We start from the raw sequence: 12,472 nt of genomic DNA, 5'->3' as shown, positions 1-12,472 counted from the left end.
TTCATGAAAATCCATGATAAATATTCAATAATTTATACTCTAACAAATGTATATGTAAGTCCATCTTGTTAGTGTTTCTGCGTCCGAAGCACATTTCTGGGCCCACCAGTTTAAAAATCATAAGATGTATAAATTGAACATATACAACGACCAAAACACCGTGCTTGACAGTATAACCAAAACCATGGCAAGTCAACTGAGAAGCATTTCATTCTTATTAAAAATTCTAAAACGTTCATCATACAATTTTTAATATCACGACCAGTGTAGAAGCGCTTACAATTCTTGGAGACGAACAGTCACAATCAATAGTGTCCACCGAGTGGTGACAAAGAAAAGTCAAACTCATGAAGTTTGATGCGTTTCATATCCCTTTTTAATTCCACTGATCGAGATTAGAAAAAAAAACCAGAACGAATAGTAAGTATTTTAAAACTGACCGACATCATGTAAAAGGTAAAAAAATGCGCCTAGCCAAAATCAAGAACCTTGTTTATCCATATCTTGATATTTTTTTCATTTAAGGAATTTAATGTACAAGTTTTCGGTAGTTGTCACAACTATTCTATACTCGGTCGATTTAAAGCGGGAAATATTGTATGCATACGCATCCATTGTTGAAAAGAAGATATATAGATACTTCATTTCTAGAAACATATACAAACAACCTTCAAGTTGTCTTTTAGATTTCAAAACTTTTTTTCCCCAAAATTAATGGCCATTACAGATATATATGTATATATAGGCAATTCTGAACTCAAACGAATCCAATTCATTAGTGATCACCATATCTAAATTACTAAAACTTGCAATTATACTTGATAATAGAATTAGTACACCCACGTTAAACGTTTTTACCCAAGCCTGATAGGATATCGGAAATGATTTCCTTCATATTGACCATACAAAAACATGAATAAAACGATTACTACACTGTGTAAATCATCGGTTATCATTTAAAGCGTCGTGGAGATTTACATGTAAAGATATATATGGTTCTTAGTAAAGAATGGACGTAATTCGAAACAGTTTGATTGATTGATTTACGTCATCGTTGAATATTTGAAGTAAAGTCAGCAAGTGGTTTTTATTTCGAATAAAATTTACTATTCAATTTTAGTATTTTTTATTATCTATCTTTGATTTGATATGTTCTTTTACAAAACGTTCAATACACGTTTAAACGACACACTCTACAAATCTCAATTACTCCCACAATACTTCATATTTAGAGTAGCTATGAATACAGTATATACCTACATATAAACAATTCTCAATTCATTTCATTTGTTAATATATTTTTACTGTCTTTCGTTGAAACAGCCTGAAACAATTGGTCGGGATTTCACACAAAATAATAATATAACGTCATACATCGTATTTGTATATATCAAAAATATAGAAAGAAAAACATTTTGAGAGGCATAAATCATTGTTATTTATTAAATTGTTATATTTATGAAAGAGTAAGCGATATTTAATATTATGAGGTGTTTGAAGCGATATGAATTGTGTACTTGTAATTGTTGCCACCTGTGCTTATATTAAATGAAATCGATATCGAATAACTTTCTATAATACAACATATACGGGAAGAATAATTCTGAAATGGATATCATTGCAAGACGTGCATTACGGTATTAAGCAATTGTAATTAGAAAAAAAAGTAATTCACATAAATAAATAAACTCATCATAGAAACCGGGCTTAAAATTTTTTACACCAGACACGCGTTTGGTCTACAAAAGACTCGTCAGTGACTCTCGAATCAAAAAGTTAAAACACCGAATAAAGTATGAAGTTGAAGAGCATGAAGGACCGAAAATTCCGAAAATTTTTGCAAAATACAGCTACGATAATAAAGTGTTACTTTCATCTAAATACAGCTACGATAATAAAGTGTTACTTTCATCTAAATACAGCTACGATAATAAAGTGTTACTTTCATTTTAGACATTTGACTATGTTTGAATATGGTTTTTGAAGCTTCTGTTGAATGCCATACATTTGTACATTAACAGACACATGATAATGTCTAAAACTATTTTGTTTTATGTAAATAAACTGAACATTTGTTGTAATGCCCAACCTTTGATTAAGTAAGACTAATTATATCATCTTTAATATTTCAGTTTAAACAAGTAGAAGAATACATGATATTTAGAAAGTTGCCACATAGTCTTAGACAAAGAATTTCTGAATATTATGAACATAGATTCCAAGGGAAAATGTTCGATGAAGAGTACATCTTAACTGAACTTAATTCGTGTCTACGACAGGTAATATTTTGTTTTTTTGTATATTCGTCTGCAGAAATGTACCTTACCGCTATGTGTCGGCCATTACAGGTCATCACGGAAGTGCAATAAAGTGTGACGTCACGAGGTAAAAATGTTTTACTGAAAAAAGCAAAATGGTACGACCTCCATTGTCGCAAAATCTCAGGTGAAGTATATCAGAATTCAAAGATGCGATATACAAACGGTTTACACGATAAACTACATGAAACAAAGTCATATATATATTATAATGCTTCCTTTAATTTCTGACGTTTACTAATTTTCACATGCTGCAATAACTGTACAAGTGAGATAACTTGTTTTGTCATTTTCATCAGTTTTGTAATTGGAAATTTATTATGGTTTCTCCAAATAAGCCAGCATATAGATTACGTTTTGGCATTACACAATAACATTTGTTTTTCTTTTTGCTTTTCGTTTTATCGTATGGTGGTGATAGATGGATCTGATTCCTTAGTTCATTGTTAGATTTAAGAACCTATAATAATTACTCTGAAGAAATGCCGAATTTAAACATCAGTTGGTTCGATACAATCAGTTTCGAATACAAGCACAGTCAAACGCTAAAAGTTTAAAAACAAATGCAAAATCATATTGTTTTGTAACAACGCAGAACAATATTCAAAATTCCTCATTGTTATTTTTCTGTCGGTTTTTTGTTAAATTGTTTGGATTATATTGATGATAAATATTCCTTGCACGAAATATTACAAGTTCAGTATTATTTTACAGGATATAATCAACCATAACTGTAGAGCTTTAGTAAAGTCTGTTCCATTTTTCACAAATGCGGATCCACAATTTGTGTCGGAGGTGATAAGTAAGCTGAAATTCGAGGTCTTTCAACCAGGGAATTTTATAATTAGAGAGGGGACTATGGGAACAAAAATGTATTTTATACAAGAAGGAATTGTTGATATTATAACAAAAGACGGAGAAGTAGCAACTTCTTTATCAGACGGGTCATATTTTGGAGGTAAGTAATTGTGTTCAATGAATAATAATAGGAATGTATTGTGTGCTTGTGACAAGTGGCATAAAATTATGCTTAGTTTCTTTTGTTACCTATTTTGACATCGGACTCGGACTTCTTTTAAACTGAGTTTTACTGTGCGTATTGCTGTGCGTTTGTTTATTCTACATTGGCTAGAGGTATAGGGGAGGGTTGAGATCTCACAAAACATGTTTAACCCCGCCGCATTTTTGCGCCTGTCCAAAGTCAGGAGCCTCTGGCCTTTGTTAGTCTTGTATATTTTTTAATTTTAGTTCATTTATATATTTTGGAGTTTAGTGTGACGTCCATTTTCATCGAACTATAGCAAGTACACATTTTTATTTAGGGGCCAGCTGAAGCCCACCTCCGGTTGCGAGATTTTCTCGCTGTGTTGAAAACCCATTGGTGGCCTTCGGCTATTTTCTGCTCTTTGGTCGGGTTGGTGTCTCTTTGACACAATCCCCATTTCCATTCTCAATTTTATGGTTTTTACTCGTAATTTTATTATTGTCTTTTAAATCAGATGGAAAATATATTTAATTTATTATTTTCCTTATCATCTGTGTTTTATATGAATATATATTTTTAGTTGTGTCTAATAAATAATCGTTCCGCAAAATTTTTTTCGTTTTTTGAAGAATAAAACCAACGATAAGGTTTACCTTGAAAGGCAACATGGGACAGTTTGAAACTTAAATTGTATGAATTTGATGTTATTTATAAATCCTATTTGGAACTGAATTTAAAAAAAATGGGTAAAGTTATTCACACAAATGAAACAACACTAAACAACATGTTTTTAATTAAAAGGTTTCTTGTTATAAAGAAACTCATCATAGATACCAGAATTAAAATTGTGTATGCCATACGTGCGTTTCGTCTACAAAAGACTCATCGGTGACGCTCGAATCAAAAACGTTATAAAGGCCAAATAAAGTACGAGAATATTGTTACCGGACATTAGAACCCCAAATTTGATCTTCCACAGTTCTCGTGTCTTGGAACTATGTTAATGAGAATTTATGGATTTACCTTCATCGTGATGTGACCGTTTCAAATTTACAAAATGTACACAAAGCGCTTATTGTATCAAATGGAAAAAACTACAATTAAAGGCAAATAAATAATTAGAATTAAGATACACGCTGACAAGCACTTGTTCATTACTTAACTGATTTATACATGACCTTAATTTTTTTTAGAAATATGTCTACTGACGAATGCAAAACGTGTAGCAAGTGTTCGAGCAGAAACATATGTGAATTTATATTCTTTGTCTGTTGGACATTTCAACGATGTACTCGATAGATATCCAGTAATGAGACGAACAATGGAAAGTGTAGCTGCAGAGCGGCTGACTAAAATAGGGCAAAACCCAAGTATTGTCAGTAGTAGGGCAGATCTCGAGGAAGATCAAAAACTTGTTAACGAACTTGTCATGGAGTCAACTCCAGTAGTAACGAGTGCAAGTGAAGACGAAGATAAAGACTCAGACGATAGCTCTGAAAGTTCAAAAAGCTCGAAAAGGAAAAAGAAATTCAAATTTGATTTTACGGGAAAATTGCATAAAATTACAGAGGAAAGAAAATCAAAGTCAAGAGAAAGCTTAAAGGATGTATGTGACTCTGAAAATAAAGTCAGAATGAGAAAAGCACCGTCTGGTTCTAACTTATTTGGACTGAGGGTCCCTAGACTTCAACTAAAGCATCGTTCTGGAAGTGTGGGTGCAAATTTAAATGCTTTATCTTCAGTTCAAGAATCAAGCCTGGAAACTTGTCGGAGACCAAGCTTTCTAAATACGAAATTTTTTAAAACAGGTAGATCACGTGAAAAGACTAAATCTACTGGAGAAGATTCACCATCGTCGGAAGGTCATGGTAGTCTCAAGCAATATTTAAATGTTCCTATGTATTGTAAATCCAAGTCAAAATCGACTAACGATAATTCATTATCAAGTGTCTGTGATAGTTTAAGTAAGGAAGATCCTAAAACACCGCAACCTAAATTAAATATTCCTCCTGTTGATTCACCAGTCATATCGTCTAGTGAAGATATTCCTACTGCTACGACACCATTGGTAACGGTTGCTGTGAGTGATCAGGAATATGCCAAAAAATCCGAACAGAAGTCTCCTCCAAAGGCTAGCATAAGTAAAGATAATGCAAAGAATGTAATTCCGTCAAGTCCGCCAAAACCGGACCATTTAACGATAGACATTGATGACTGTGATACAATTTCCCAGAATTCCTTCCTTTGATGATAATGTTCCTTAGTTCGTTATTTTATTATTTTCATGGTATTTTTAATCTGTTTTAGCGACAGTTGAAGTTTCTGTTTATGAAGTATTTGATTGATGAATGAAGGTCAGGATGGGGTTTACAGAATAAAGAATAATGGATAAAAAGTGCAGAACAAAGGGCAAAAGTATAAAAAAAATTAGACAAAAATAAAGAAAAGAGAATAATGGTGTTCTAAAATATAAAAATTAGAAAAGAAGGGTCAAAATAGAAAATAGAGCAAAATGCTCGAAAAAGTTGAACGATTAAAGAAATGAAGTACCCCCCATCCAGACCATCATTTAAATACGTATTTTCCTGCTATTTCTCCATACATTTTAATTTAATTACAGTTTGTGAAGTGTTACTATTTTGAACAGTATATAGTTCGAATTTTTTAGCCTCTTGAAATGCGTTAATCTCATATTTATTTAAATCAAGTATATTAACAGAGCAATTTTTCAGGCAGGAACGAATTTCCGGCATAAAGTTAAAAGTAAATTTCGTCCCGAAATAGCTTATTGCTTATTAAGTTGATATCCATAGTGTTTTAAAAGTGATATCAAAAATGAATTATATCAGTTCTCCTGATGTGGTTTTCTCCACTGTTCGGCATATCATTTCTAAACACAGGAAGTTAGAGACAGACATTGGTCGCACGGTCAATCATATGAACCAATCAAGTTGCCTTTACATGTACTCCTCGTGACAGTATAAACATGTCTGTAGATATTATTAAGTATAACTTATTAATGCATGTTATACTTTGGAACAAATTCTACCCTGCAGTGTTCAATTTCTTACCACTAAGAATCATTTTAGTTCACGAATGAACTCTTGTGGAAGCTGTAATAGAATAAAAAACAAAGAGATGTTGGGTATACACTGATTAGACAATTTCCCAACGAATAAAAAGAGGCAGCTACAGGTAAACACGTGGTCTTCAACAACAGACAAGTGCCAAAACAATAATTCAAGCTCTGAATGGTTCTGACGCAAGGAAAGTCGTGAATATATAAAATACAGACTTTTGAAAATAGTCAAAAGTACAGACAAACAATTAACAAGGTTCCTGACTTGTGACCTACACTTGAATATGTAGCTTGTTTTCTTTTTCTGTAAATTGAAGTTTAAGATTTTTAACATGCTCGCATAGCATATTAAATTCCTAATTCGTTATACCGTGTACCATTCAGGATACAACTATTCTATCTAATATTGAAAAGATATCCATCTGTGAGTCACGTGACAATCTGATTGACATACATATCCTGTGTTTACGCTACGCTAACGAGAACCCCCCTTGTTAGCAAAGTGTGGATATGGGCTCTGTATTTTAATCAGATTGCTCACATGATCAAAATGTTGCATTTCCTCTTTGTATTTATCAACGAAAGGTTGGGGAACGACTGATCAACAAAACTGCTTTTACTAACTAGAATATGCTTACTGTTTTCGGAGCACAAGATATCACTTCCGGTTGTAGTGATACGTTAGTATTGCCAAAATTCATGTTTAATATAAACCTGTATTGTTGATTTTGATTTATCCTAAAAGTCTGTTGTCTGTCCTCTGGATTCAGGCATTTATTTCTCATATTTAACAATGATATAACAAATGTTCTATTTATACTTAAAATTTTATAAACAAAAGTTTCCAAGGGCTTTCATTTCCTTTTAATCTACAAATTGTGATAGATGCTTTTTCTCGAATTTTCATTTGCATGTATAGTATACGTGTGTAGTTTTATCATGAAGTTTTTGTTTGTGCATTTTTTGTATTGCACATCTTACTTGCATAATGTATAAAAATCATTCAGGTATGATTGATGGTTTTAGTGCCAAAGTTTTTTATGTTCGTTATAAAACAACGAATAAGACAACTAGTGAATTATGGTGGTTGAACGTTTAGTTGTAGTTTTTTCTGTTCCTTATTGGTTATTTACTGTTAATGGTGGTTGCTAATGCCACCCCAGTAATAACACCTTGGGTAAATTCAAGTGATGTCCATGAAGCATTATTATAAAAATATTTTATGGTTTTTTTGAGTATTTTTGTCAGATTGCGTTTTTTTTTTAAGTTTAATATGTTCCTATGTAGTCTTGCATTCAGAAAAATGTCAAACATACATGAATGATAGCTAAAAAACGGTGTACATGACATTTTGTTTCAATGACAAGTGGACATGCAAACGCTGTAAATCGAGAATCATTTTGACAGACAATTAAACTTTTTTTTTCATTCCAATATCATTCCGTTTGACAGTGTGTTCGTTTTGTGAAGACAATTTCTCTGTGAATTAATGTATTTTTTTTGTATTGAACTGCGACATTTTTCACCTTCAAAAGTAAAGAATTGAACAGACATCTTTAAAAATGTTGGAACTTTTTTTATAGTCTGTCATAATTGATTGCATATTATATTTTGTTTCTATTGTAAAAATGCAAAGTTTTGTTAAACGTTTTATTTTTGTAGCAACATGACACGTGATATGCAATTTCAAAAATTTAAAGAATAAATTATCAATTAACAAACAAACACGTATTTTTCACTGTATGATCGAGTTATTTCAACTGTAAAGGTACATCTATGTAGTAGAAAATTTCTAATATGCAATATTGTGTTTCATGACTAACTATTGCGATTTGTCTTGCTAAAACAATAAATAGACAAAAGGAGTTAATAGGGAAAACGACAATGAGACATCAACCAAACATTACAAACAAATCAAAAGACACCCAGAGGTCACCATATGGTATTCCAGAAAAGACAGGTGTTTATACAATATGAAAAGCTCTAAATCGTCTAGTAAAATGAGAGGTAATTTAATAGAGACTATCAAATGTCTAAAATCAGAATTGAATTCCCTTAAAATGACATAGTACACACAAATTAGCGACAAATGACAACCACTAATCAAAGAGACCAGGCTTATAATTTTGTATGCAAAACGCGAGTTTCGTTAACAAAAGACTCGCCAGTGACGTTCGAATCAAAAAAGTTAAAGGGCCAAAATGATAATGTGGCGGGGGGTTGAATTATTACTATTTTTTATATTACAAACTCCCTATAGTTTCAATCTTCAGGACTGGCAAAAACCACAGCAAAGAACAAATAATAAGAATCAGTACAGGAAAAATACTTAACTCTTAATGGTATTATAGATAACAAAAGACAAGACTGCTCGCTGTTCTTTTGTATTCAGATAATTTTTTTTATCTGACAGTTTTTTAGTTGAGATTATGCTATGCAATTATATGAAAAATGAATTAGGCTCATATCGGTATTCATCGTGGTTGTTCAACGCCCAGTAGCAATAGCTAATACAAGATAAATGCATAGACATAATTACAATTGTCGATAAATCTATTGAATATAAGATATGCATACCTTTTACCAGAAAAAAAATCATATATTTGTGAAGAAGTTAGTTCGGAATTGATAAGTAAAACAAGCAAATTTCCATTATAATGTCAAAATACTCGCTTTTTAAGGTTAACTAAAGAAGTCATTGATGGCAAGACGAAAACGTTTTTGATTATCTCTACCTTTAATCATGTAACTATATATGCCTTACAAAAGAGACGATATGATTTTTGGACAAATAATTAATTGGTCTATCATATCAAATATATTTCAAACTTTCTCTGATTTCAGAATTAAATACTGTATCTATATACTTTTAAAAACACATCGCAATTTTTATTTAAAATATACCTTTTTCATTGGATATACAGCTATCGAATTACAATTAATATCGAAATTACGAACGTTTGACTATTTATAATTCGTATATTCTTAAAGATAATGTATAGAGCACACACATTAAATATCCTGAAACAGTAAGTGTATTTTGTGTTTATATATTCATTTACAAAACTATTTTTGGCGACTCTTGTGATCTTTGTTTTTTTAGCTAAGGTGATATTAAAATCAACTCAAGTTTTGTACAAATAAAAAAAAAACCTCGCTTATGACTTCCCATTAATGATAATCTTTATTGTTTTAAATCATATAAAATAAAGCTTGTGACAAACAAAATACAAATTACAACATACATGTATATACAACAAATCTTATAACAATCAGTTAAACAAGAGTCCGTTGTCCTCAGTTCCATTTTCTCGAATGTGACCTACCGAATTAGACTTATTACCGGATTTGTACTAACATGAGCAACACGACGGGTGTCACATGTGGAGCCGGATCTGCTTATCCTTCCGGAGCACCTGAGATCTCCCCCAGTTTTTGGTGGGGTTCGTGTTGCTCAGTCTTTAGTTTTCTATGGTGTGTTTTGTGAACTATTGTTTGTCTGTTGGTCTTTTTCTTTTTTAGCCATGGCGTTGTCAGTCTATTTTCGACATGAGTTTGAATGTCCCTTTGATATCTTTCGCCTCTCTTTTTGAAAAGGAACCTAGACTTTGCACATGTTGAAAATTTGTTGGATTGAGTATAAATTAGTTTGTTTTTTTTTTTTTGTTAGTGAAACTCATAAAATATTTTGAGAAACAATTTCAGAGAAGTCATTGTTTCTTACATTTTTATTTCTTTCGCAATGTAATAAGAAATGAAATTCGTCATCTTTATCATTAACAGAGCAAAAATTACATAATCTAAGATTTCGAGGTACTTTTTTTATCTACCCAATTCAAGTTCAAGATTATGATCACACATTCTAAATTTCGTAATAAGTTTACGAAATTCAAAGTTTAAATGTGACAAATAAAATTCTCTCTCAGTATCTTTTTTTAGATCTTTGTTGAGAAAAAGTTTATTTTGTTCACATAGGTTTTGAATATTAGTTTTATATAGGTTTATATAATGATTAGAAATTTCTACTTTTATTACATGTTTCAGAGATTTGACTTCCTTTATAGTTTTGCATGAAGTCAACTTTTCAGAATCATCTGTCTTTTTAGGGATAATATCTTTGGCATATGTATACCAGGAATATACATTTTGTGCATCTAACACCTTACATATTTCAACTGATTCCTTTAACAGAGGATTAATATCTGAAGTGTGTAGCCTAGCCATATATAATAAAGACTGGACTCTAATATATATATAGTTTAATATTGGTAATCTTCCAACTTCAAGACGAGTTGACAAATTTGTTGAGCATTTTCTAACACCCAATATGTATCTACTGAATGATAAATGAACCTTTTCAAAAGGTGATCTATCTATAAAACAAAATGGATCAACAATTTTGTGACTACAGTTTGCACGTGCTTCTGCTCTTATAAATGGTAGGTATGAGTCCATCTTGCATATTTAAACGTTATATAGACAATAATAGTCTATTGACTTGACATATCAACGATATAAGGATGAGGCTTAGAAACGGGGAAATGCGAGGCTCTGCCAAGCTTTTTCCCCGTTTCGGGCCGAATCCTTATATCGTTGATATGTCAAGTCAATACACTATTATTGTATTTATACTGCAATATAGAAAAAACATTTTCAATTGTTGTTTATTGTGTTATTGTTATTTATTTGATTTAAATATTGGGGAAAATCCCCCTTTAAAAAGGCCTCATATCTGGCGGAGAAATATACAACACAATGAAATGGACATTACCTGTTGAAACAAATCGATGGTGAACGAATTCGTTTGAGTATGGACTAAAATATCAACAATAAGCATAAAACATAACGATTTATAGGTTTTAAACAAAAAATATTAACAAGTGAAATACGTTTTTCCAACAATTGTAAAAAAAATAAGTTTGAGTCGTTCCACGCTTCGTTGTATACATTGGAAACAAGAACCGGTTGAAGTAGTCATCATGAATAATTAAATATAGTTCCGGCTTTACTATTTAAATATTCGTGAGGAAAAGTGATATCGGGTCAGTGACTGTATATGACATAGAAATATACAGTCAACGCATTTTGACTGCTCAAATAGAACGAGTGCAGTATAAAAGTTAATACAGGTCTGACTAATGAATCAAATAAACTAAATGCCACTTTGATTTGCGCATTACTAATAGCTGCAAACGAAAATATAAAGCAAATATAATCTTCCTAGCTTTTTTTGGCTTGATCATTAATGCTAGAATTAAGATTACCATTTCTATGAACAGACTTAAGAAATTTATATTCTATAACACTGTCACTGAATTGAGTTTTATATTGAATAAATGGGTTTTCTGCTTTGCAGTTTTTTTTTCTGAAATATCATAGATTTTGTCTTCATGTTTACTGTTAAGTGCGATTTATCACAGTATTGGGATAATCTATTCATACTATTTTGAAGCCCATCTTTAGTTTCTGAAAGTAAAATTGTGTCATCTGCAAAGAGAAGACTATTTATAATCAACTAGTTTTATTGGTATACACTCATCATCTAAAAAATATATCATTCATATCATTAATAAAAATATTATAATGTAGGACTGATTGTGTCGCCTTAACTTACCCCTCTGTGTTTTTTTAAAAATGGTGATGAGACATTATCAAATCTTAGTGAAAATTCTGTGTCTGAAAACTGGTTTTTGATTACTGGGTATATACTTTTGCCCATCCCTAATTTAGCCAATTTGAAAAGAAGACTGTCTCGCCAAACAGTCAATAATTGCTCCTTTTATGTCCACAAAACATGTATAATTCTTTTTATTATTTTGAAGCAAATATTTATTCAAGTTTTTTGGGTTTCCCTGAACCAAACTGAGAGGCAGAAAATGTATTTATCATAAACATTTTTAGTCTATCATTCAGAATGCTACCAAATATTTTATGACAGCAGTTGATTAAATAAATACCTCTGTAGTTGCCAGTATGACATTTATCTAAATTAAATGTGTTTTTGTTAGATGCTTTTCTACTTTGTATTGATCTGATATTTAAGCCATTTTCAACTGATTTTTATAGTCTGTTCTTATGTTGTGCTGTAAC

General features: G+C 31.4%; 1 protein-coding gene across 1 annotated transcript in view; it reads left to right on the top strand.

Annotated features, from left to right (window-relative positions):
* Positions 1-8,098, top strand: part of LOC127735294 (potassium/sodium hyperpolarization-activated cyclic nucleotide-gated channel 1-like) — a 108,771-nt gene extending 100,673 nt beyond the window's left edge. The window contains exons 9-11 of the mRNA XM_052245421.1: positions 2,133-2,279; positions 3,033-3,276; positions 4,497-8,098. Of these exons, the coding sequence (XP_052101381.1) occupies positions 2,133-2,279; positions 3,033-3,276; positions 4,497-5,551 (1,446 nt within the window). The 3' untranslated portion in view covers positions 5,552-8,098. The remainder of the gene's footprint in view (positions 1-2,132; positions 2,280-3,032; positions 3,277-4,496) is intronic.
* Positions 8,099-12,472: the final 4,374 nt, after the last annotated feature.

This window comes from Mytilus californianus, unplaced genomic scaffold (genome assembly GCF_021869535.1).
Source record: "Mytilus californianus isolate M0D057914Y unplaced genomic scaffold, xbMytCali1.0.p SCAF_3, whole genome shotgun sequence".
NCBI classification, from domain to species: domain Eukaryota; kingdom Metazoa; phylum Mollusca; class Bivalvia; order Mytilida; family Mytilidae; genus Mytilus; species Mytilus californianus.
The sequence above is the reverse complement of the archived record's forward strand: the minus strand, read 5'-3'. Positions and strand labels throughout refer to the sequence as shown.